Source organism: Terrapene carolina, unplaced genomic scaffold (genome assembly GCF_002925995.2).
Source record: "Terrapene carolina triunguis isolate 2854851 unplaced genomic scaffold, T_m_triunguis-2.0 Scaffold234, whole genome shotgun sequence".
NCBI classification, from domain to species: Eukaryota; Metazoa; Chordata; order Testudines; family Emydidae; genus Terrapene; species Terrapene triunguis.
The window spans coordinates 16060967-16083558 of NW_020664585.1; the positions used below are offsets into that span (position 1 = coordinate 16060967).

The 22592-nt window shown below is 44.7% G+C and overlaps 1 protein-coding gene across 1 annotated transcript in view; it reads left to right on the forward strand.

The window, feature by feature from the left end:
* Nucleotides 1–10420: 10420 nt before the first annotated feature.
* Nucleotides 10421–22592, forward strand: part of ARVCF (ARVCF delta catenin family member) — a 240666-nt gene continuing 228494 nt past the window's right edge. The window contains exon 1 of the mRNA XM_026656880.1: nt 10421–10636. Within this exon, the coding sequence (XP_026512665.1) occupies nt 10421–10636 (216 nt within the window). The remainder of the gene's footprint in view (nt 10637–22592) is intronic.

Genomic DNA, 22592 nt, shown 5'->3' on the forward strand with positions numbered 1-22592 from the left:
TAAGATTTTTTGGCTCCCGAGGACAGCGTTATATCGAGGTAGAGGTGTATGTTTAATCATACTGGTATAGTTAAAGCAGTGGATCTCAAACTTTTGTACTGGTGACTCCTTTCACATAGCAAGCCTCTGAATGTGACCCCTCTTATAAATTAAAAATACTTTTTTGTATATTTGTATAATACCATTATAAATGCTGGAAGCAAAGTGGGGTTTAGGGTGGAGGCTGACAGCTTGTGACCCCCCATGTAATAACCTCCCGACCTCCTGAGGGGTCCCGACCCCCAGTTTGAGAACCCCTGAGTTAAAGCAATACAACCTCCCTGGTTCTACCAGTACAGAAGTGCTTATGCTGGTATAGCTTATTCTGGGGGCTGGAGCTGGGAGGCGTGGAGCTTAATCCCAGAGCCCCGAGCCCCGGTGCTCCCTATGGAGCAGAAGCCCTGAGCCAATGGGCAGAGTTGCGGACATGGAGGGCATTGTCACCCCCTCCCGCAAACTGCAGCACAAGATCACAGCAGTCCCGGGGTCAGCGCCACACCCCCCGCATCTCCTTCTCTCCCCGCCCCCTGGCCAGGTCGGAGGCGGGAAGCGGGAGCCGGGCAGTGAGTACGGGGCAGCTACTGCTCTTGCTGGTGCCTTGGAGCAGGCAGCCGCAGCATTCCCTCGTCTCCTGCTGGTGCCCCGGGTTGAAGCTGCTCCTCAGCTCCCACCCCCCTTTGCTTACACAGCTGGTAAGAGCCGCCTGGGCGGGGGACCTGGCTTCATGGCTGGCAGAGCCCTTGGGGAACAGGGACCACAGGGAAGCCCTCTCGGCACGCAGCCCCTGCACCCTGAGCTACCCCCATGCCCACACACAGCCCCTAGCTACATAGGCGCTGGAAGAAGAGGTGCGGGGGGGCCGCTACTGGCCCTGCGCCTGCCCCTGCCTCAGCCCCCTTATCCCTGTCTGTCCCCCCCTCCTGGAGACACGGCCCTGTGCCTAGCCTCAGCTGGGGTGGGGGCATGAGGTAAAAAGTTTGGGGATAGTTTTGCTGGCTTTCAGCACTCCCACTATAAAATGCATTCCAGTGCCACTGCTTAGCTACCCCCTTCCCTGCACCCTGAGCTACCCCCCTGTCTGCACACAACCCTTAGCTACCCCCCTGCCTGCACCCTGAGCTGTTTTCAAACTTTTTGAGCTAAGCCCCCCACCACTGAGTTATAATTTTTGGTTGCGCCCCCTCCCCCCCCCAACCCCTCAACCCAGACAGGCGGGTGGACTGCTGAGGTGAGTCGGGGGTGGAGGTGGTGCTCCCTCCCTGGACCCCGCCGTGCAGAGCTGGCTCGAGCCCCACTGGCCCCTTCCCCCCCCAAAAATAGACATCACACTATGCCTAAGCCCAAGGCCCCTGCCCCGAGGGTGCCCCCCCCCAACCCTCTTGAGCCCTGGAATTTTTAATAGAATATTGGGGAGGGCCTCAGAAAGAAAAAGGTTGAGAACCGCTGATATACAGGACAATCCTGTATTGGCAGGGGATGGACTAAGTGATGTACAGTAATTGTTCTTAATTTCTATATTACAATTCATGAAAAGGCTAAGATTATACAGTGCCTTTTTCATCCAGCGACCTCAAAGTGCTTTTGTCAATGTGAATTCCTGTCTTCTGAAGAAGGTGTCGGTAAGTGTTACTATTGTACTCAGGCAAACTGATCACAGATAAGTCGGTTGAGTAGTTTACCCAAGATTTCACAGCCTGTATGTGGGTGAAGTAGGAATAAAACCCAAGAATCCTGGTTCCCAGCCCCCTGTTTTATCCACTAGACAGGCCGCCTCTGTGTAAGAATGTGAGTCCAGGCATGTTTATGTGTTACACTAATTCTGTTTATCTAGGCATTGCAGCTTTTCATGAGTTAGTATGTGATTTCTCTGCCTTTCATTTGAGAGGTTTATTAGGGAAAAATTAATTTTAAAACTCACTGGGAAACCAGTGATGTCTCACACCTGACTATTAAATTGCCGCTGACTGAATGAATGAACCTTTGAACCTTCTGATTGTAGAAATCTTGAATGTCTTGTATTGAAACTTTATTTTTCCCGCTGGCAATAATGAAACTGGTGAGCTGCAAGCTTTGTTGACTTATCCATGCAATACAAACTGTAAAAAAAATCCTAAATTCCTTCCCAAGGAAGTGTCTGCTTAGTCTTCCTGTTAGCACTTCCACTGCCCTTGTTCCTTCCCGGGCTGAAGCCTTGTTTCACAGACTGCTTCTATCCCCAGTAACAAAAAAAACCCTAACCCGCCTTTTTGTTTCTTTTGACACCAACACAGTATGTCAGCCTGTGCCTATGAGAGAGCTATATTGAAATAGCTTTCTTTGTGAATTTCTCATTGCTATTCATGGGTGGGGATTGTCGCTTAAGGGTCAAATTAGAACTCAGTCAACCAGAGCGGCGACAGTGAGTGGAGCCAGCCTCCAGCTAGATTCCCCCTCTAAGTTCTGAAAAGCTGTTTACTTGGAGTTCATCACATACATTATATATTGGTTTTGCAAAATGCTCTTTTCATATGCACAGGCTGAATTCTGCTTAGTTTGTTACTCATGGTCATTAACGTTGAGGGCTCACCTTTTGCCCCATCTCCTTACATTCATCTTTGTCTGCATCTTAGGACATTTGTGCCCTTTCTGATGAGCTGTTGATCATTAGTGTTGAACTCCCATCATTTTAAGGAAAACTACTTATCTGAGTGTGATGGATTTTCTGTTATCTTCACTGGGATTATACTGTAGTAAACTTGTAACCCTTGACCCAAAGGAGTTTCAGCCCTGAGTCTTCCTACAGGCAGAATTTTATAAAGGGCAGATTAGAGATTCTTTGAGCTACATGTAGGTCATTAGCTCCAAAGATCTGCCTTCATTCAGGTTCCCTGTAGGACTGGACTTCAGGTGGTTACTTTTAACAGATTAAGGTAGTTTGTGGTTGTAGGCTGTAGCATAGTGTGTATCATAAAACTTGACCAACATCAGTGGATGTTATGTTGGGTTTAAATTTCCAACATGGGTGCCTAAAGGTAAGCACCTAAACAATTGGCCTGGTGTTTTTTGTTTTCCATTGCTGCTGAGCATCCCCATCCTCCTGGAACTCAATTTGGAGGTGGGATATTCACACCTCTGAAAATTGTGTAACTCAAGTGCCTAAATATGACTCTGAGTGCCTGACATTAGACCCCCATGTTTTGAACACTTTGGACATAATGCCAAGTTGTACAAGTTTCTGAATCCTGAGATCCAGAAAATTTTCAGCCCATGTAAGACACTAGCAATAAATTTCTCCAGTAACAAGTAAGTATTTCCATTGACAACATGTTGGCCAATCTGGCTCTCAGGATTGGCTTCTATAAATGTGGTTTCTCTTTTTCTTCTGAGTTATGCAGAAAATGCTATATATATATATTTAAACTGTGACATGCATACCACATGGAAAGGAGGACATATGGCATGACCATGTTTAAAAAGAGGCTCTTGGAGTACTAACACCTCAATAACTAACTTTTCTTCCTCTTCCTTCTATTGTAGCTGATTCTGCTTGAGGCTGCTGTCCTGCTTTCTCTGCACTTTTCTAGTCTTAGTGGGTGATGTTACAGCATCTTTAACATTCAGACCCTAATACTCTACTAGGTGTGTATTGCTCGGTTTTCATTGCATGATTTATAATGTTGCATGGGAGATAGCATTCACTCTAATGCTGCTTGTATACTCTGGCAACTTTTAGCGAATAGGCTGTGAATCAATAGATGTTTTCAATCCCAGTTTTCTGTTATGTTATTCTTTCTCCCCTTCAGACGCACATAGCTACTATGCCCATACAGACACATACATCTCACGTTCTGTTTTGCTTTCTCTTGTTTGCCCATATTCAGGATGCTTCTTATTACTTCCCACAGCAGTATTCCCTGTTAGTAGGGCTCGTTCCTGCTTGGATGCAAACTGGGTTGTGAGAGCAGCAGCAAACCATCAGAGTAGGGTGACCAGACAGCAAGTGTGAAAAATCGGGACGGGGGTGGGGAGTAATAGCAGCCTATATAAGAAAAAGACCCCAAAATCGGGACTGTCCCTATAAAATCAGGACATCTGGTCACCCTACATCAGAAGGGCTGCGGTGCATAGTATGTTGTTACTCATAAGGTGAACAGGCTATGCAGGCTACTGGGCACACAAGAAAATGGTCACATGCCATGGGATACTGAGGAGCTCTCTGAGAAGCACCTTTTCCTGAGAAGGTTCTGACACATCTCTGCCACCAACTAACAGACCCTGCTCTGTTTCTAACTGCAGCTCGCTCAAGTACCCGCTATTCTTCATTTGTAGGAGGAATAACTGCGAATCCTATACCTGCATCAACTGGAGTGTTTAGGCTAGGATTTTCAAAGCAGTGTAAGGGAGTTAGGTGTCCTACTGAATTTCAATTAGAGTATGTCTCCATTGTAGCTGGAAGTAAGTCTTTTATGTGGGTAGGCAGACTCATGCTGGCAGGGCTCAAGCTAGTGTGCTAAAAACAGTAGTGTGGACATGGCAGCTTGTACAGCAGCTCAGGCTACCAAGCCCGTCTGACCCACTGGGTCTCAGTTTGGATACTTAGCCCAAGTCTCTGCTGGAATTGCAATGTCCACACTGCTATTTTTTAGCATGCTAGCTCGTCATCTGCTAGCACAAGTCTACCTAGGGCTGGGAGGCTGGCTTCCAGCTGCAGTGTAGACATACTCCTAGAGATCAGTGCCTCGCTCCCTCAGGCTCTTTTGAAAACCCCAGACAATACCCTTCCTCCACCCCCACCAAACCCACTCTCCCATTAGTCCAGAGTGCACAGTTCAGTGAACAGTTAGGGCTTTACTCACATTGCTGAGCACAGTGCAGAGATAAGTACACAAAAGAGAGACAATCTGGAAGTCTCTCTGCACAAATCCTGAACAAACATAGATTCACTAGCACTTTGACTCTTCGTAGGACCGAATTCTTAGGGAAAAATCTCCCCTTTGCAGAAGACTAGCAAAAGGCCTGTGCATTCCATAAATCTCAAAAGATAGATACCTTAAAACAGGGCATGAGTTGGATATAAGTGGTGCATAGCTGGTCCTTTGTGTCGGGGGAATTTCACCCTTAGTGATCACTTAAACCAGGGGTTCTCAACCTTTTTCTTTCTGAGGCCCCCCACAACATGCTACAACAACTCCAGGGCCCAGCAGGGGAGTGTTGGGGCTCTGGGCTGCGGGCGAGAGAGGACCTCGGGCATAGGTGTACTTTGACATCTATTTTGGGGGGGGGGCAGGGGCCAGCAGGGGTCGAGCCAGCTCTGCACGGCAGGGTCCGGGGAGGGAGCACCACCTCCACCCCCTGACTCACCTCAGCAGGGCACCCAGCCTGTCTGGGTTGGGCGGGGGGGGGGAGGGGCGGAGGGCAACCAAAAATTATAACTCAAAGGTGGGTGGGCTCAGCTCACAAAGTTTGAGAACGGTAGCTAGGGGTTGAGTGAGGGAAGTGGGGTAGCTCAGGATGCAGGGAGAAGGATAGCTAGGGGCTGTTTGTGGGCATGGGGGTACCTCAGAGTGCAGGCAGGGAGTAGCTAGGTGCTATGCACAGGCAGGGGGTAGCTCAGAGTGCAGGCAGGGGGTAGCTAGGGGATGTGTGTGGAAAGGGGGTAGCTCAGGGTGCAGAGAGGGGGGTACCTAAGGGCTGTGTGGAAAGGGGGTAGCTCAGGGTGCAGGGAGGGGGGTAGGGGTGTGTGCCAGGAGGGCTCCCTCTGTGGTAAATGCTCCCCGAGGGCTTTGCCAGCCACAGAGCCGGGTCCCCCCACCCAGACGGCTCTTACCCGCTGTGTGAGCAAAGGGGATGGGAGCTGGGGAGCAGCTTCAACCCCCTGCAGCCGCGGGAGATGAGGGAACACCGTGGCTGCCTGCTCCATGGCAGCTGTCCCGCACTACTCGGCTCTGGGTTCCGGCCTCCGACCTGGCCATGGGATGGGGCGAGAAGGAGGTAGAGGGTGAGGGTGGAGTGCCCCGGGACTGCCCTGCTCTTGCACTGTAGTTTGGGGCGGGGCAACACCTCCATGTCCCACATCTCCGCCCATTGGTTCAGGACTTCTGCCCTGTGGTGAGCACTGGGGCTCAGGGCTCCGTAATTCAGCCCTGCTGCTCCCAGCTTCAACCCCATGGGGGGCGCCGAGCATCAGGGCTTTAACCCTGCGGTTCCTGGCTTCATCCCCGAGAGGTGCTGGGGCTGGGGCTTTGGCCGCGGACCCCCTGAAATGGTTCGTGGACCCCCTGAAATGATCCGCGGACTCCCTGGGGGCCAGGGACCCCCTGTTGAGAACTGCTGACTTAAACAACTAGTTTTGCTTATGTTGACCCATATGAGGCAGCTTGGTGCATTGATTCTAAATATGAGCAATCAGAAAAGACAGATCAATTTACTGCTGGTCTGTATTCTAGCTGTAATACAACATAATAGTACATTTAGAATCACGTAGGTAGGACAAAATAGATTTGCTTTTGTCAGCGTAGCCTTTGACACTCCTTATGCAGTTGTTTGCTGTGTTTAGAGTAAGTCTCTAGAATTGCAGCACAAGGAATAATCTTTACCTGGCTGCTATAGTTTAAATATTTTTCATTTATTTATAGGGTTTTCCAGCACACTTTGATTTATTTACAAATGGTAGCAAATTGCAAGTGGCAGGCTGCGTAACTAACTTCATGAGCCAGTACTTTTTTTTTCTAGTCTAGACTGCTGATAGTGTAAATTGTTCAAACACTAGGTAAATAATTGGAAATGCAATCAACAGCAAGCAAGTATTTATCTACTAATAAATCATTTGAAATGCGTAAGTCTGTCTTTGTCCAACCGTTCTTAACAGGCATTTAGTGGTTCTGTTGCTGTTTCTGCGGAGCAATCAGGATTTTTATGGTCACTAATTGTGCATTTATTTTCTGACTGTGTTTCTCTTTGCACAAAGAAAAGAAACACAATATTTATGCTTGCGAAGAGGCTCACATGTTATTTCCCTCATGGAGAGCTATAGGATTCTCTAGAGACTGATATTATTTATATCATCTCATTTTTGTAGACAGGAAGAGGTTCTCAGTTGCGTGGCATTAGCAGCCATCTACATTTATTCAAGGGTTTTCTAAAGGGGAATCTTTGTCACGTTCTCAGAGCATGGCTTGAAAAGTATACAGCAGCTCAGTGATCAGCCATGTCTTTTTCCTTTGTATTAATGACACCGCTGCTTCAAGTCATCAGTTGGAGAGAAGGGGGTGGGGACGACTCTTCACCTTTCAAACTTCAGTTGTTAGATGTTCCTTATGAGAAAGACAATGTGAATTCTCTAGCATTTTATTTTTATACTGTTAGGGGAAAGTAGATTTGTAATTTGTTTAAAGTAGTTTATTTTGGTGTCCTCTCCATCTCACTCCCAACTAATTCCCTTTTTGTAGTTAGACTATGGAAGATTCTTATAGGAATATTACCAGAGTACCACAGAGATAATAGAAACAGGACATAAGTGATGCATTCTGTGTGTTGGAAAAAGCTTTGTTAGCTCAGACCAAGAGAGATGCTCGTTGTTCACTCAAAGCCCATTAATTTTCCGAATCCCTAAATTTTGAATGATTTTTAATTCATGGTAGTGTCAACTCCTAGAGGCTCTGCTTCAGAAAGATCTTGAGTTTACTGTGCTTCCTCTTGGAGGCTATTAGAGGAGGTAGGGTAAGCTTTGTAGTATTGAGTTTTCCACAGGAACTCAGCTTCAACCTGCTCTTGAGTTGAGGAATGTAGGGGAACATTTGGAGAGGTGACACCAGGACTTAAACTCATCACATCTATTTTCCTCCTGTTAAAATCACATATGACAGTAGATCTCTATTTTATAGTCTGCGGACCACTGTACAGTCCATGAACCACTCCCAGGTGCTCTGGAGAGCTGCTTACAGTGGGGGAGGTATCTGCCAGTTTTCAAACAGTGATTTTTTTCTCCACAGGGATGTTTTGACCAAGTTCAGGACTCTTTAAGATTTCCAGAGGATTTTTGGATCAATAAATTAATAAGAAGCTTGTCTGCACCCTGGTTTGTCTCTGCCAGGTGTTCCTTTGATATAAATTCAGCCATGATCAAACTTGTGGATGACTCCAAAATTAGAGGGGTACCAAATAAAGGATAGAACCAAACTGCACTGCAACAATGGGAGATTAGAAAAGTGAGGGCTGCAGACAACAACCAGGGGAAGTTCAGTCCTAACAGATGAGAAATCCTACAAGTAGGAAGAGGAAATAAACAGCACAGCTACAGAATAGAGTTACACAAACTTTGTTCTCCATGCAGCAAGTGCACTGCATATCAACCTAACCTCTGCTACTGTATCGCAATTTGACAACATTTAATAGAACTAGGAGAAAGGAATGATTTGCTGCTTTCTGCATATGGTGTTCCTCAGTATTCTTCAGTTCATACACTGCAGTATTAATGCAGACTTTGAACGTTTACGTACCCCTTGGTTCTGCATGGGTGCAGAAGGGATGTGGGAGAGGGAACAAAGAACTTTCTCTTCCCATGGCACCCTTACACAGCAGCTCGTTACAGACTAGCTGAGGAGCACAATCAATCCATAAGACTAGCATGGCTGGTGGTGGCAGTCTTCCATCGGCCCGCGAAGAAGGCTCATTGCAGGGGAGAGTGCATGTCTGCAACCTGCTAAAGGTTGGTAGATCTGAGTTAGCCAGAGTTCCTTCCATGGTTCCAGCTGCAACTTGAGCCCCTTCACACCTCACTACTGCAGGGTTATGCCTTGAAAGCACAATCCAGCCCAAAGTCTACAAAATACCATGAAGATTCTATTGTGAAATGCCGAAAAAGAAGAAACAAGCCACTGAAGGAAATTAGACTTGTTATGGTGACAGTAGAGGTCTTCTGCTTTTCAGGCAAGACTGAAGAAGAGCGCCTAATTCCTTCGCTTTTCCATACAGAAAAGCATCTTGGGCTACTCCTTAGGAGTTAACAATAAGTTGCAGGTCTGCAAGAGTACATGGTGGGTTTTTTGTAGATAGACAACAAAAGGAACTACTGGCTTATAGGCTGAGCAGGTAACTATACCCTCTGAGTCACATAGAAATGGAATAAAGCCCTTTGAAAGGACACATTAAGAATTTTTTTAAGTATTGTAGCTTCTGACAAGACCGGAAACTTGCTTGAATTGTGGGGAAAGCAGAGAATATTGCCTTGTGAGCACTTGAGTTCCAGATATTGTAAATAGTTTACTCATTATAGTTTAGTTTCAGTAAAGAGATTGAATTGAAACCACCATGCATCTTTACATAATGTTCATAATTCTTATATCAAAATATTTTGACTCCCCATTAAATTTATACATTTGCAAGGTCAGTGGGAAGTTGAGCTTCATTCATTATACACATGCTGAGAGGGCTTAATATGGAGAACATCTTAAAAATGACATAGTCAGTGCAGAGACATCTTAAAAGAAACTTGATTGATTTGCTGTATTTTTCCAACATGTGGAGACAAGCAAACCTGTACATTTTCCATGGAAAGTGTCCTTTGGTTTTTCCTCATTTACATTAGTAGCAAGCAGCTGCATGACTGACTGCTGTGTGTGAAAATTCTCATTGGTTATCATGCATGCAAATACCCTGGTAATACAATCTAAGAGAAGGTGCTGAAATCATGGCTTAAAGAAGCTTCATCTGTAATTGTGCAGTCTGCATTTAAAAAGCATGTTCTGTATTATAATTTGCCACCCCTTTCTCTCATTATAGCATGAACATATTTTCGTCCAACTTGCTAAATTTACAAGGATCCTTCAAAATGTGTACCCAATTAGTGACGTTGCTAGGACAAATGAAGTATAAAACCAATAAGGGTGTAGTATTTGTTGTCCAGAAGCATGAAGCTTCACTCTGAAAGCCTTAACTATTATCATCCTTGCTGTGAAAGACAAAGATGCCAGATGAATAGTTATAAAGAATAAGTTCTTCGAGCAAAAAAGAGGAAAGTAATATTATCTTTATATCCTTTTTAAAGTACATTATTATTTGCACAGTGAAATTAGTTTTGCAAGAGGCATGAAAATCTCTTGAGACATAAGTTTTAAAAGAAAGATCAAAGGAATTAAATAACAATTGTATCTAAGGTGAGCATTTTTTTTTAAACAGGGAAGCCTTGGGGTAATTACTTTTTAATTTAAAATCAAATCAATGGATGGAAATGAAGTCTTTTCAAAGAGCAATTGGAGTTTGCGTCTTAGAGTGAATGCTATTTAATAGAGTAATTAACATGTGCTTTTTATTCTTAACCTCTGACCTGTGCCCACCCGCTCCTTTACCTAACCCTTTCCATTTGCCCTGGTCAGTTAACAGGCAGGAACATTTGAGAACAATCATGGATGATTATGATATCAGGTCTGCTGCCAGCATTTTGGCATCTGTTAAAGAGCAAGAGGCTCGTTTCGAGCGGCTCACCCGTGCACTTGAAGAAGAGCGACGCAATGTCTCCTTGCAGCTTGAACGTGCTAATCAGCCCTCAGAACGAATGAGCATGTGCAACATTGGCAATGGTCAGCCCCTGGCAACCGCGTGGCAGCAACTTGTCCTGCAGGTAACAGCCTGCTTATCTTACCTGTCACTAGAATTCACACATCCCAGAATATCCCATTCCAGAAAGTAAAGAGCCTCTCCCAACTTATTTGTCATCAGCATTTCATTCCATAGTGTGTATTACAGAACAGAAAAACACTGAACTCAGCATATTTGTTTGATTGATTGAGGTAGCGTGGATTATAGCACCTAGGATAAAATGTTACTCTCATCTCTTTTTACCCCCTAAGGATGCTTCCTAAAAATGATAGCTCCCTGATAATTAAATCCCAATAAAGACCTTCACACCAGCTCTTACAGCTATGTGCTTGCTACATGTGTGGAACTATCACTATACCTTTAAAAGTATGGGGCCAAACCATGATGTCCCTTATCAAGTAAAATTTTCTTTTTAAGTCAACTGGAGTTTGATAGAACAGGGACTGGGTGAAGATGGTGGATTTCCTCTGTTAAAGACTGCAAGCCTACTCCTTGAGTAAGGACTTCAGGATTTAGCACACTGTGTTTATTCAAATGAAGGACTTTGGTCAGCCCCTGGCAACCGAGTGGCAGCAACTTGTCCTGTATTTGTGTCTGTTTATAAATCCGAGCCATAGTTTTGCCTCCTTCTTGCTCCTTAATGTGAAATGACAAACTGGTTGTATTTCTAACTGATTCTTTAAACTAGCAAATTATTTGGAAGCCTGTGGCAAATAATGCAGCAGCAACAGTAGTACTGGGAAGGTTCTGATCCATAATGAAACCCTGATCTGCTAGGGACTTTAGAGCTTGCCTCAATCATACCAGACGCTTGCATTGATTGGTTCATGAGTAGGGTTCATGTGATGTCAAAACAGCTTTATGCTAATACATTTTTGGTGGTATTTCATGGAAGCTGTCCAAGTCAGAGAGTTCTATCTGGGTGTTCGGTAGCTTACAAATTCAGTGGGTAGATGTAGAGGAATTTATTTTGTGAAAGGCAGCTGTAAAAAAATGGCTGCCATGTTACTCCCTCTAGTCACTGTTTAATTATCCTTACCATCTGTTTTCAGTTAGGACATTCAGCAGCCAAGAACTGACCTTTACTACTTGGGCTAAAGGAGTAACTCCATTAGCTGTTAGCAGTTGTAAGTTGTTATCCTGATGATTAGCCAGTAGAGGGGGGATGCTGCATACATTTTAGACGAATGGTACATCTGCACCTCGGCTTTTCTGAGTGTCTTTGTGAAAGGTGCTAGATCAGGTACAGTATGAGCTTTCCTGCACTGCCATGTTTTAAAGCCCAATCAACTCCTATTAAAATCAATAGAAGGATTGATGTAACCAAGCCCTAAGTTATCCTTCTTTTGGAAGGGACCGTCTGTATAAGTGAAACCAGTGTTCAGTCTACATGTGTGTTCAATCCTTGGCCTCTCTGGGGTCTAGACATGAAATGCTTCATTTGTAAATCATTAATGTTCAGCTTTTTGAGGTAGTTTATATAGAAAAAATGCTACTGTCTTTGAAATAAAATTTTTAATTAGCTAAAGGTGCACAATTAGGACTTCATAATAATGCGTGGTTAACGTTTATGTAAAATACATGAAAACAGTGAAGGCCAAATTAATCCCTGGTGCAACAGCACTGACCTTAATAGAGTTTAAACCAGGGGTGAAATTTGCCCCTTCAGCCTCATACAGAATATTTAAAGATTGCAAATGTAGTAGCTTTACTTTCACTGTGCCTTTCACCATGAAGGGTACACCCAGCACTTTACAGGCTATGTGCTACAGTATATAGGGATCTGTCACTCATCACTGAAAGGCAACCATTTCTGAATGGCTGTAGTTCATTGGTGGGTGGCAGATCTCTGTACTGAACAATCTCAAAAAAGATATATTAGAACTGGAAAAGGTACAGAGAAGGACAACAAAAATGATTAAGGGTATGAAACAGCTTCCATATGAGGAGAGATTAAAAAGACTGGGATTATTCATCTTGAAAAAGAGACAACTGAGGGCGGATGTGATAGTCTATAAAATCATGAATGGTGTGGAGAAAGTGAATAAGGAAGTATTATTTATTCCTTCTCATAACATAAGATCCAGAGGTCACCCAAAGAAACTAATAGGCAGCAGGTTTAAAATAATCATAAGGAAGTACTACTTCTCACAACGCAGAATCAACGTGTGGAACTCAATGCCAGGGAACGTAGTGAAAACCAAAAGTATAACTGGGTTCAAAACAGAATAGATAAATTAATGGAGAATAGGTCCATTAATGACTATTAGCCAAAATGATCAGGGACACCACCCCATGCTTTGGATCTCCTTAAACCTCTGCCAGAAGCTGGGACTGGACGACAGGGGATTGATCACTTGATAAATTACTTTGTTCAGTTCATTCCCTCTGAAGCATCTGGCACTGGCTGCTGTTGGAAGGCAGGATACTGGGCTGGATGAACCATTGGACTGACCCAGTATGGCCGTTCTTATGTTCATATAATATAATTTAACGTTATAGCTAATATTAGAGTTTTTCCATTTGAAACTACAAAGGGAATTATATACAGAATCTAATTATCCCATCTGGAATTTGGGCAAGAAATGAGGATTAACAACCCTGTTCTTTTGGAAAGTGGCATATAATCTGTAATGACCCTTGTGACCAGGGCTTCTGTCTTGTCTGACAGTTGGGGTGGACACTGGCCAAGAGACTTACTCAGTGAAGTAGTAGTAGGTAAAGATTTGCTGTATGCCTGCAGCAGCATCACTCTGTGCTTTTCCTTAACACACTCCCAAGCTTCTCCCAGATGTCATTCTTAGCTTAATTTTCTTTCTTTCTTTCTTTTTTTTTTAAACAATTTTTTTTAGTAAAAGGAAGAGGACAGAGACAATGTGCCAGAATTGTAACAGTTTCCTGAAGTCCTTTAAAAACAAAATCAAGGACTTATGCAAATGTTGTTTCTAATTCATTCTAGATACCTTGTCAGCTGCACTCCTTTTTTTAAATTTTTACACCAATCTTAAGCTCCTTCGTTATCTCAACAGCGTCTTCTTATTCTAGGCTGCAAGCAGCTCAGCTAGCCATTTCACTAAATGGAAAGAAAAATAATCTTATGTCATTCTGTCTGTTCAGCGTGAGCTTGGAGCGCACAAACAGCACAAGCAAATTGTACTCCATTTGTCTACGTTTGCTGCATATGCTTCAGGCATTATTTAGCTGTGTACATCATCTCTTAACCGCCACCAGGAAATGTCAAATGGGCAAATGATGTCAGAGATGCACTCTAATTGCAAAAAGATTTTTACTTAAGTGTAGCTATTTAAATGGAGGGAAACATGGGGAGGGGGGTTTGCTGAAAGCTTTTAAAAATATTTGTTTTGCTGTCCAGGGAAGTCATTTCACCACATCTCCCACTGTAAATGCTGCAGAAAAGGTTTGTTCACATGTTAATTGGAAAGGTCTGGAATGATGCTTGAAGTCTTTTTGTCCACAGAACCAAATCCTATGATATACCATGAAGGGGAAGATCTGCTTAAATATTGTTACCATGCTATGACCCCCCCCTAGATCTGATAAACAGTTGCAACTCCCATTGATTTCAGTGAGTTTTGCCTGAGGAAAAACTGAGGGGACTCAGTTGTGCTTGGCTTGCACAGTCCTTTGTTGGAGGCAGCACGCCTGCCAAAGTTCCTGGGTGTGCAGAGGCTGTGTGCTACTCTCCTTGGTTGGGAGATGATTAACTAACTCCATGTGGGCAGCCAGCTCTGCTGGCAAGTGTGATTCCTGGAGAGAGGAGTAACAAGTTCCATGTAGTTAATGCTACTAAACAAACCTGGGTAAATGCATTTTATACCATGTGTCTCTTCCAAGTTGTCTCCAAAGGAAGCTTTATGTAGAGGGCATGGCAGTAATCCATTCTAGAAATCCAGAAAGCCATGATCACAGTGGCAGGGGCAACAGTCATAAGAGGAAGCTGTAATAGCCTCCCTAGATGCTGTTGGAAAAAGGGCCCTGTAGACCACCTAGACCACTTTAGATGCCAAGAGCTGTCAAAACAAGAGCACACTGGCAGATCGCGAGCACTCTGGTCTGTCTTGCCACCCAGGCAAGCTTGCCCCTGTGATAGATGGTCCCTTACACCAAAAATCACAACAATATTCAGGTTGCTCCCATTCCCAAAGGACCGGTCACTTACCCAGGTCAGTTGCAACTCAGATCTCAAGACAAAAACAAGACCTGTAGCCAATCCTATAATAAACTAACTAAAGGTTTATTAACTATGGAAAAGAAATGAGAGTTATTTACATGGTTAAAGCAGGTTAACATACTCACACAAATGAGTTGCAGTGTTAGGTTTCAAAAGATGATAGAAGCTGCTGTGATATGTAAGCTCTATATGTTCTTTAGGGCTAACCCAAGCTAAACAGTCAGGGATCCCTTGCTTTTACTTATAAATCTTTGCCCCTCAGAGTTCAAGCATCATAGAGATAACAGTTTCTTAGAGACTTTTATTCCATTCCCCTAGAGCTCAAGATGATGGGACAATGGTTTGTGCACACAAAGTCTTTTGTCCACTGATGTTATACATGGCTTGTCTGGTGTCTATGGGCCTTCTTTTGTGGTAAACTAATCATAGAATCATAGGACTGGAAGGGACCTCGAGAGGTCATCTAGTCCAGTCCCCTGCACTTATGGCAGGACTAAGTATTATCTAGACCAAAGATGAGCAAATTATGCCCCGTGGGCCGCATCTGGCCCATCAGGCCTTTTAATTCAGCCCTCGAGCTCCCACCGGGGAGCGGTATCAGGGGCTTGCCCCGTTCCAGCACTCCAGCCGGGGATCAGGGTCAGGGGCTTGTCGTGCTGCTCCCGGAAGCAGCGGCATGTCCCCTCTCTAGCTTCTATGCGTAGGGGCAGCCAGGGGGCTCTCTGCCCGCTGCCCCAGCCCCAAGCGCCACCCCCCGCAGTCCCATTGTCCAGGAACTTCAGCCAAAGGGAGCTGCAGGTGAGGCACCTGCAGACAGGGCAGCGCTGCTGCTTCCGGGAGCTGCTTGAGGTAAGCGCAACCCAGAGCCTGCACCCCTGAAGCCCCCTCCCCGTGCTCCAACCCCCTGCCCCAGCCCTGATACCCCTCCTGTCCTCCGAACCCCTCAGTCCCAGCCCAGAGCACCCTCTTTCACCCCAAACCCCTCATCCCCAGCTCTACACCAGAGCCCACACCCCCAACCAGAACCCTTATACCCTCCCCTGCACCCCAGCCCCCTGCCCGAGCCTGGAGCCCCCTCCCACACTATGAACTACTCATTTCTGGCCCCACCCCAGAGCCCACACCCCCAGCCAGAGCCTTCACCCCCTCCAACACCCCAACCCCCAATTTTGTGAGCATTCATGGCCTGCCATACAATTTTTATACCCAGATGTGGCCCTCGGGCCAAAAAGTTTGCCCACTCCCATCTAGACCATCCCTATAATATTTCACACTTGTTAATGCTTCCCCCCTGACTGGGGGTTTATAGTATCAGAGCAAAACTTTCACAGTCACAGAGCAAACACTTAAATATTAACTTTTAATCTGGGATACAGATTTTGTAAGTGAAATTAGTGCATGCAGCAATTTATAAGCATTTCATAGAGTCTAAACACTAAACCCATTTTTATAAATCGAATACCTATTTTAACAATACTAATACACAGGTAACCCAGACTGGTTTCCGGCTATGCATTTGTCTGTGTTCAGTCTTTAGGGGCTTTGGCATGAGCTGTCACCTGGTCTGCCAGCATCACAGCCACCCTTAAAAATGGCGTAGGAAACCTTTCCTGCCCTATAACACGCTAATAATGTACAGTTTAAGTGCATATTAAGCTTACAGTGTTCATTCTGTTAATAGAAATTCTTGCTAAAACCCATACCACCTCTAGCTCTATTCAGGTCAGTGTATTCTTCTGTAGCTTTGGGGACTAGAAGCTATGTGGCTGGCCCTGGCTATATGTTACTGAAACTGAAATCCAGTTGCCCTCAAATGAGGAGAGCCAGCTGTCCATGCATCCTTGTTTGCTTCCCTACATGTTGCTGTAGAAGACAAGAATGTAAAAAGGTGACTCTGTCGTTTGATGTTCAAAGCTGTCAGAGTACTGGCAGCACAGATGGATTTGGCCATTTTATCCTTTTACCAATGCAGACATAGCACAATAACCTTTTAAGTATGGCATTTATGAATAGAGTGTATCTTGTTTCTTTCACAAATGTTAAAGACTCCAATGATGATGTGATTTTTTTATAAACTCGATAAACCTTAAAACCCTTCATGTGTGAGGGATTTTATTTAATCTGCCTGCTTTTATTTCACTTTGTTTCAAATCAAACTTCAACTTAGTTCCTCCTGTGAGGAGTGATATGATAGAGAAAAGATAGGAAAGTGCACGTGTTAGGGTCTTTACTATAGCACCCTGAACTGCAAAGAGCAGCAATATTGTCATTGGATCATGGCTAACCATTCAGAGCACATTATATTTTAATATTAAAGAACATTCTTTTTAATAAAAACAGCTCACACACATGAAACTTATTACAATAAAAGGCCAGATCCTTAGCTGGTGTAAATTAGCATTAACTTCAATGAAGCTATGGCAATTCACATCAACTGGAGATCTGACCAAAAATGTTAACATTCAAAGGCTCCTGCCCCTATCAATACACTGACAATTTCCATTCATGTTAATACTTCATAACAAAAATACAGCACCATTTTCTCAGTTAGGCTAGCTTATCCCAATGAATACAACACAACAGTACTTTGATTTCTCCAGTCTTCTTTCCAGTGATTTTGTAGTGCTATACGAGGATTTGAAAGTGTTTTCCTGCTCATGCAAGGTAAGCAAGTATCCCTGTTTTACAGATTGGAAAAATGACACATGAAAACTAAGTGACTTGCCCAAGGTTTTACAGAGAGTCTGTGGCATAACGTGCAGTAGATCACAGATCTTTTTAACTCTGTGTCCTGTGCCTTACCCACAGGACTGTCCCTCCTGCACTTCGGATTGAGACCATTAAAATGGAGTCTGAAAAGATTTAAAATTGACAAAATAACCTACTGAATTAAACTATTCACTGCATTTGATGGCTTTGACCTTGATTTCCCATTCTTTAAATCTTTATTTCATGAATTCTCTACAAATAGAGCTTAGAATTTTCTTTTAACGGTTGGCTAGGGCACTGGCAGGTAGCTTATGCCCAACGTGGAATGTGCATATATAATATATAGAATTACAAAACCTGGTATTAAAAGAAATGTGGGCATGAATTTACTGTGAGGCGCATTGTGTCTTAGAATGTTAATGCTCTGTCACCCATTTGCATTCTTGCTGTTTAAACTGATGGTGTTATTACTGTGAGTTCTGTAGATCTCTGCTGTGCTTTATGGAGTACTCTTTCATGGGAAATAATAGCTCCCTTGGGGAAGGAAAACTGGATTTAGTGTTGGCATACATTGGCATACATTGCTAAGGACTGAATATTGACTGAACAGTGGGTGTAGAGGTGCTTGTGTGGTGATTCTATACCTATTCCTTCCAGTATGTGTTTTGTTCATGATGAGCTGTCTTAGGAGACCTAGGATTGGAAACTATAAATACAATTAGTACATTGATTTTGTTTTCAATGGCTGTTTTTCCCCTGAGTGGAGTGGCAGAGTAACACAAAATACAAACACTGGGTTTTTCACATTTTGATCAAATAACCTTAAACTCTTGTCTGGCTCGGTGTTAGTCCAGCAGCTCCACAGCTTCAAAGATTTATTTCATCTTGTAAACTTTTGGGGTTGTGATCACACCATGTAAAAACCCAACACCCAGAGAAGAGGTGCAAAGATGGGCAATGAGTTACATCTTCAAAGAAATGCTCTAGGATTTGCTGTGTGGCTCTTGCTATTGATGGGAGTTAGGAAACTAATCCTTGTGCACCATTTTGAAAGCATCCCTCTAATTTAAGTAGTGTATCAGAGCAAATTGCATCCAATCACATTACACTTAAGTTACTACTTAACTCTCACATCTGATTTTATTCTTGCTTTTGTTCATCTAAGTGCCTGATCCTACACTTAGGCCAATGATGAGCATCTATATGCCTGTCTTGTAAAATCAGCACCACTGAGCAGTTTGCAAATGCATTAGTACCATTGCATGCCCATACATTTGAGGGTAGGACTGAGCCTCTTGTTTGTAACTTTTGTTGTAGAGCACAGAGTAATTTACTCTTTTAGACATCACTAACTGAATGAAGCATTTCTCTGAAGCAGAATTTGTGATTATCCTGTTTGTGAAGGGTTATTAGAGAGTCACTAACGCCAAGTCTCTACAGTTTCCATACAGATTTAACTATTTCACGTAGGGCTCTATGAATGGGTTGACTCATTGCCAGGCATGACATAGCAGCTTTGTCTCTGCTGAGGATCTCCAACCCGTGGCTGCTCCACCTTTGAAGTGGCCTGCAGAGGCACTGACTTTCTAAGTTTCCAGGGGATGCTCGACCTCTGCTGTGCCCCATGCCCCGCCTACACGCCACCTCTTCCCTCAAGCCACCACCCCGCCTCTTCCCACCCCTGCTCCACCTCTTCCCACCCCATTCTGCCCCCTCCCTCACCTCTTCTTGCCCCCACTCCTCCCCTTCTCCCACATTGCCTCCTGCACTCCTGAACAGCTGATCACCAGCGGGCAGGAGGTGCTAGGGGTGGGGTGGAGTGGAGAGGGGGAAGGAGCTGATCCATGGGGCCCACTGGTGGGTGGGAGCCATAGGCGGTGGGTGAACCCCCACTTTGGGGAGGCTAGCCAGCCAGCCCTGCCCCTTCTGCCTGAAGTCCTACCTCCCCGCACGCCGAACCCCGCAACCCACCCGCCCATAACAGGAGGAGCCCTGAGGCCCCCCCCCAACCAGAGGAACCCCAGCTTGCCGACCCCGGGCCAACCCCCCAGTGCCAGGCTGAGCGCCATGCTAGGCCACTCCCCCTGCCCGAGGCCAAACTGGCACCCACCCGAATGCCAAACACTAGAGCCGGCGCACCTCCCCCCCATCCAAGCCAGCAGCCCCAGTGCCCAGCCAAGTCACCTCACTCCCCCACCAGACCCCCACGCCTGCTGCTTGCTCGCAACATCCTTCCTCACTCCCCTGTCTGTAGGAGAAGCGACGCGGCAAGCAGCGTGGGGACCTGCAAGGCGGGGGGGAGATGGAGTGCAGGTAGGCAAGTGACAGCAACAGGAGCAGGTGGTGCATGGGAGGGCCTCAGGGAAGGGGCAGGGTCACCACAGCCCAGGTATTCCTCAGAGGTGGCTGCGCCAGGGAAGGCCCCCCACTTCAACCTTTTTCCACTGTGCAAACGTGCATCTGGCTGTTCAAGAAAAACCAACCTGCGAAAACAAAGCTATGGAATGTTTCATGTTTAAAATTCTGATCACTTATTTTTCTGGAACCAGCTGAAACAGAGAAATTAAAAATAAGCAAGTGTGGATTTTTTAATTTATTTTTTGATAAGGAAGTTTGCTGTCTGCTGTATTTTGTGTTGGTAATCGAGTGTCAGCATTTTTCTGTTCCATATTAATACTGCGGAGCCTTTGTGGTAGAGTGGTGGAACACAAGCTCTTGCCAAAAGTGACATTCCTTTGAGGAAGTGCGGCTGGGGTTCAAGCAAATGATAAACTGAAAAGTACAGCAGAGCACACAGCAGGAATGCAAAGCTACAAGAAGAAATTAGTGCAGATGTTTTCTGAGAAAAAAGCCACTGGTTAAATCAGTAGTGTTACACCTGTGTAACATCAAGCCCATTGATTTTGCTGACCCAAATAGCATGTAGGATTCTTGATAGATTCAGTAAGCTATTGGATCACTTTTTTGCTTTTTGTTTCCCAATTTCAGAGATTAATCAGTTCCTCTGATAAAGGCAACGAAGCATATCTCCTAAGATTCTCTGCCCTAAACTAGAGTAGTATAGGTTTGTAGAATTTGCCAGCTGAAATTTAGGGGCCAGCTCTGTCGTCTTGATATAATAGGTGATAGATGTATTAGAAATGCACATATAATTACAGGTAGTACAGCAGTGGAAAAAAATGTAGCCTGATCTGAACTGCGGCTTTGCTTGAGTACCCGAGGAGTCTTCTGCTCCTTCCACCCCTCCCCTCCCAATGCAGAGGGCAAGCAGTCCCCTTTTTGCCTGGTGTGTCAAGTTTCATTCTATTTAGCTACTGTCCACAGGGCCCCTTAGCTGTAGGGAAGTTTATGCTTTTCTTTCCCTGGGACTAAAATATTTGTGCTCATATTAAGGGATTGACAGTAGTGGAAAGTGACATGCATTCTTTCCTCACAGGTAAATTGAGGTGCAAACAAGATCACTGTTGGTTTCCAACTGCTCTACAGAGTGCTGCTATTTCCCTCTTTCAGTGCCATAACTCCCACTTTAGGAGGGGCCCAGGGATATTTATTCCATGCTGACTGCATTATCGCTGGTATTGAGCAGACTGTCAAATGTGATAGAATTTTCCAGTGTGGGTTTAGTCCTAGTCTAAACTCAGCTGATGCCCTAAAAATGTAGGGGCTGATCCTTCAGCTGTTACTCATGAGAGGCATCTCATTGACTTTCCAGGAAATTATCTGGATCAGATTTTGATCACCTCTTGCATGGATGCACAGGAAAGTCGCACTCTCTGCCCCTCTACTGGGACTAGCCAGAATCCCAACAGGGTTTATAATGCCTGCTTCCTCCTAGGACACCACTGCTAGTAGTGTCTGAAATGGGATGAGGTCATCACAAGGCCAAAGGTGGTGCGACAGGTGTGCTGGTGTGTACTCCCTGGGGCCCTTTGAGTCCGTTAGAATTCCTCCTGGTGACCCCAAAGATTGCATGGCTCTTTTATAATCCTTTTTGCAGTCCTGACAGTGCACAGGGCAGAATCTAGCCCCACAGGAGTGGGCTCTAAATTAATGCAAGAAGTCAGATGGTGAAAATGCATGTCCAAAAAAATCAATGGGAGTGTTATCATTGATTTCAGAGGGACCTTGACCCATTGGACAGAGCGCATGACATATAAAAAGCCTTCTGCACGGAGGTTACCAGTATGAAAACTTTAAGTTCTACTGAAGTCAGCTGGAGTTGAGAGCACTCAGCACCTTGCAAGAGCAACTCATTAGGATCAAGTGCATTACCTACTGAGAATTATGGGCATCAGAGTGTGAGCATGGCCTGTATTGAGTCAAGTCACTGTATGAATTTTTAATAGTAGGTTGCTTCTGGAGAAAGTATTTTAAACTAAAAAAGTTAGTAACTACATTGCTGAGAGCTTGGTCCTTGTCTTTTTGGGGAAGGGGAATGATGATTTTCATTTTCCTATGACAATTTGAGTTTGCAAGGATAGCTCCTATGTGGTTAGTATTTCAAGGACATAGTCTCATCACAGTTGCCAACTTTCATGCGGTTAATAAGCACCCCGACTTTCACAATAAGCCAAAAATCAAGCTAATCCCATTTCAAAACAAGGTCAAAACAAGCCAACCCCTAAGAACCCCAACACTCTATGTGACTAGATCCCCCTGGCGTGCAGTCTGGGACTGTGGTGGGCCCGCTGCACACCCCTGACTCTCTTCCCCCCCCCTTGCCCCTGCTTGCCAGGAGCCGAACAAAGAAAAAAAAAAAGGGGCAACAAGCTGCAAGCCAAAAACTAGCCAACAAGCAACTCACAAGCCAATTAAGCCAAAAACAAGCCCAATTTCTGCATTTTTTTAAGCAGTTGGCATGTCTGATTCTCATCTTGATTCATCACATTTTAATCATACAGGTTCTATTAATGGTTGAAAATAGGCACCTTTTGTTGGACTCCCTTGCTATTATGAAATACCTTGCTGTTCTCCATAGTCACCAGGACCGATCTCACTTTCACATTTGTGTGGCTTCATCTCATTCTTCATCTCTTAAGTATGTATCCTGCAACTTTATATGGTAACTGTTAAATTC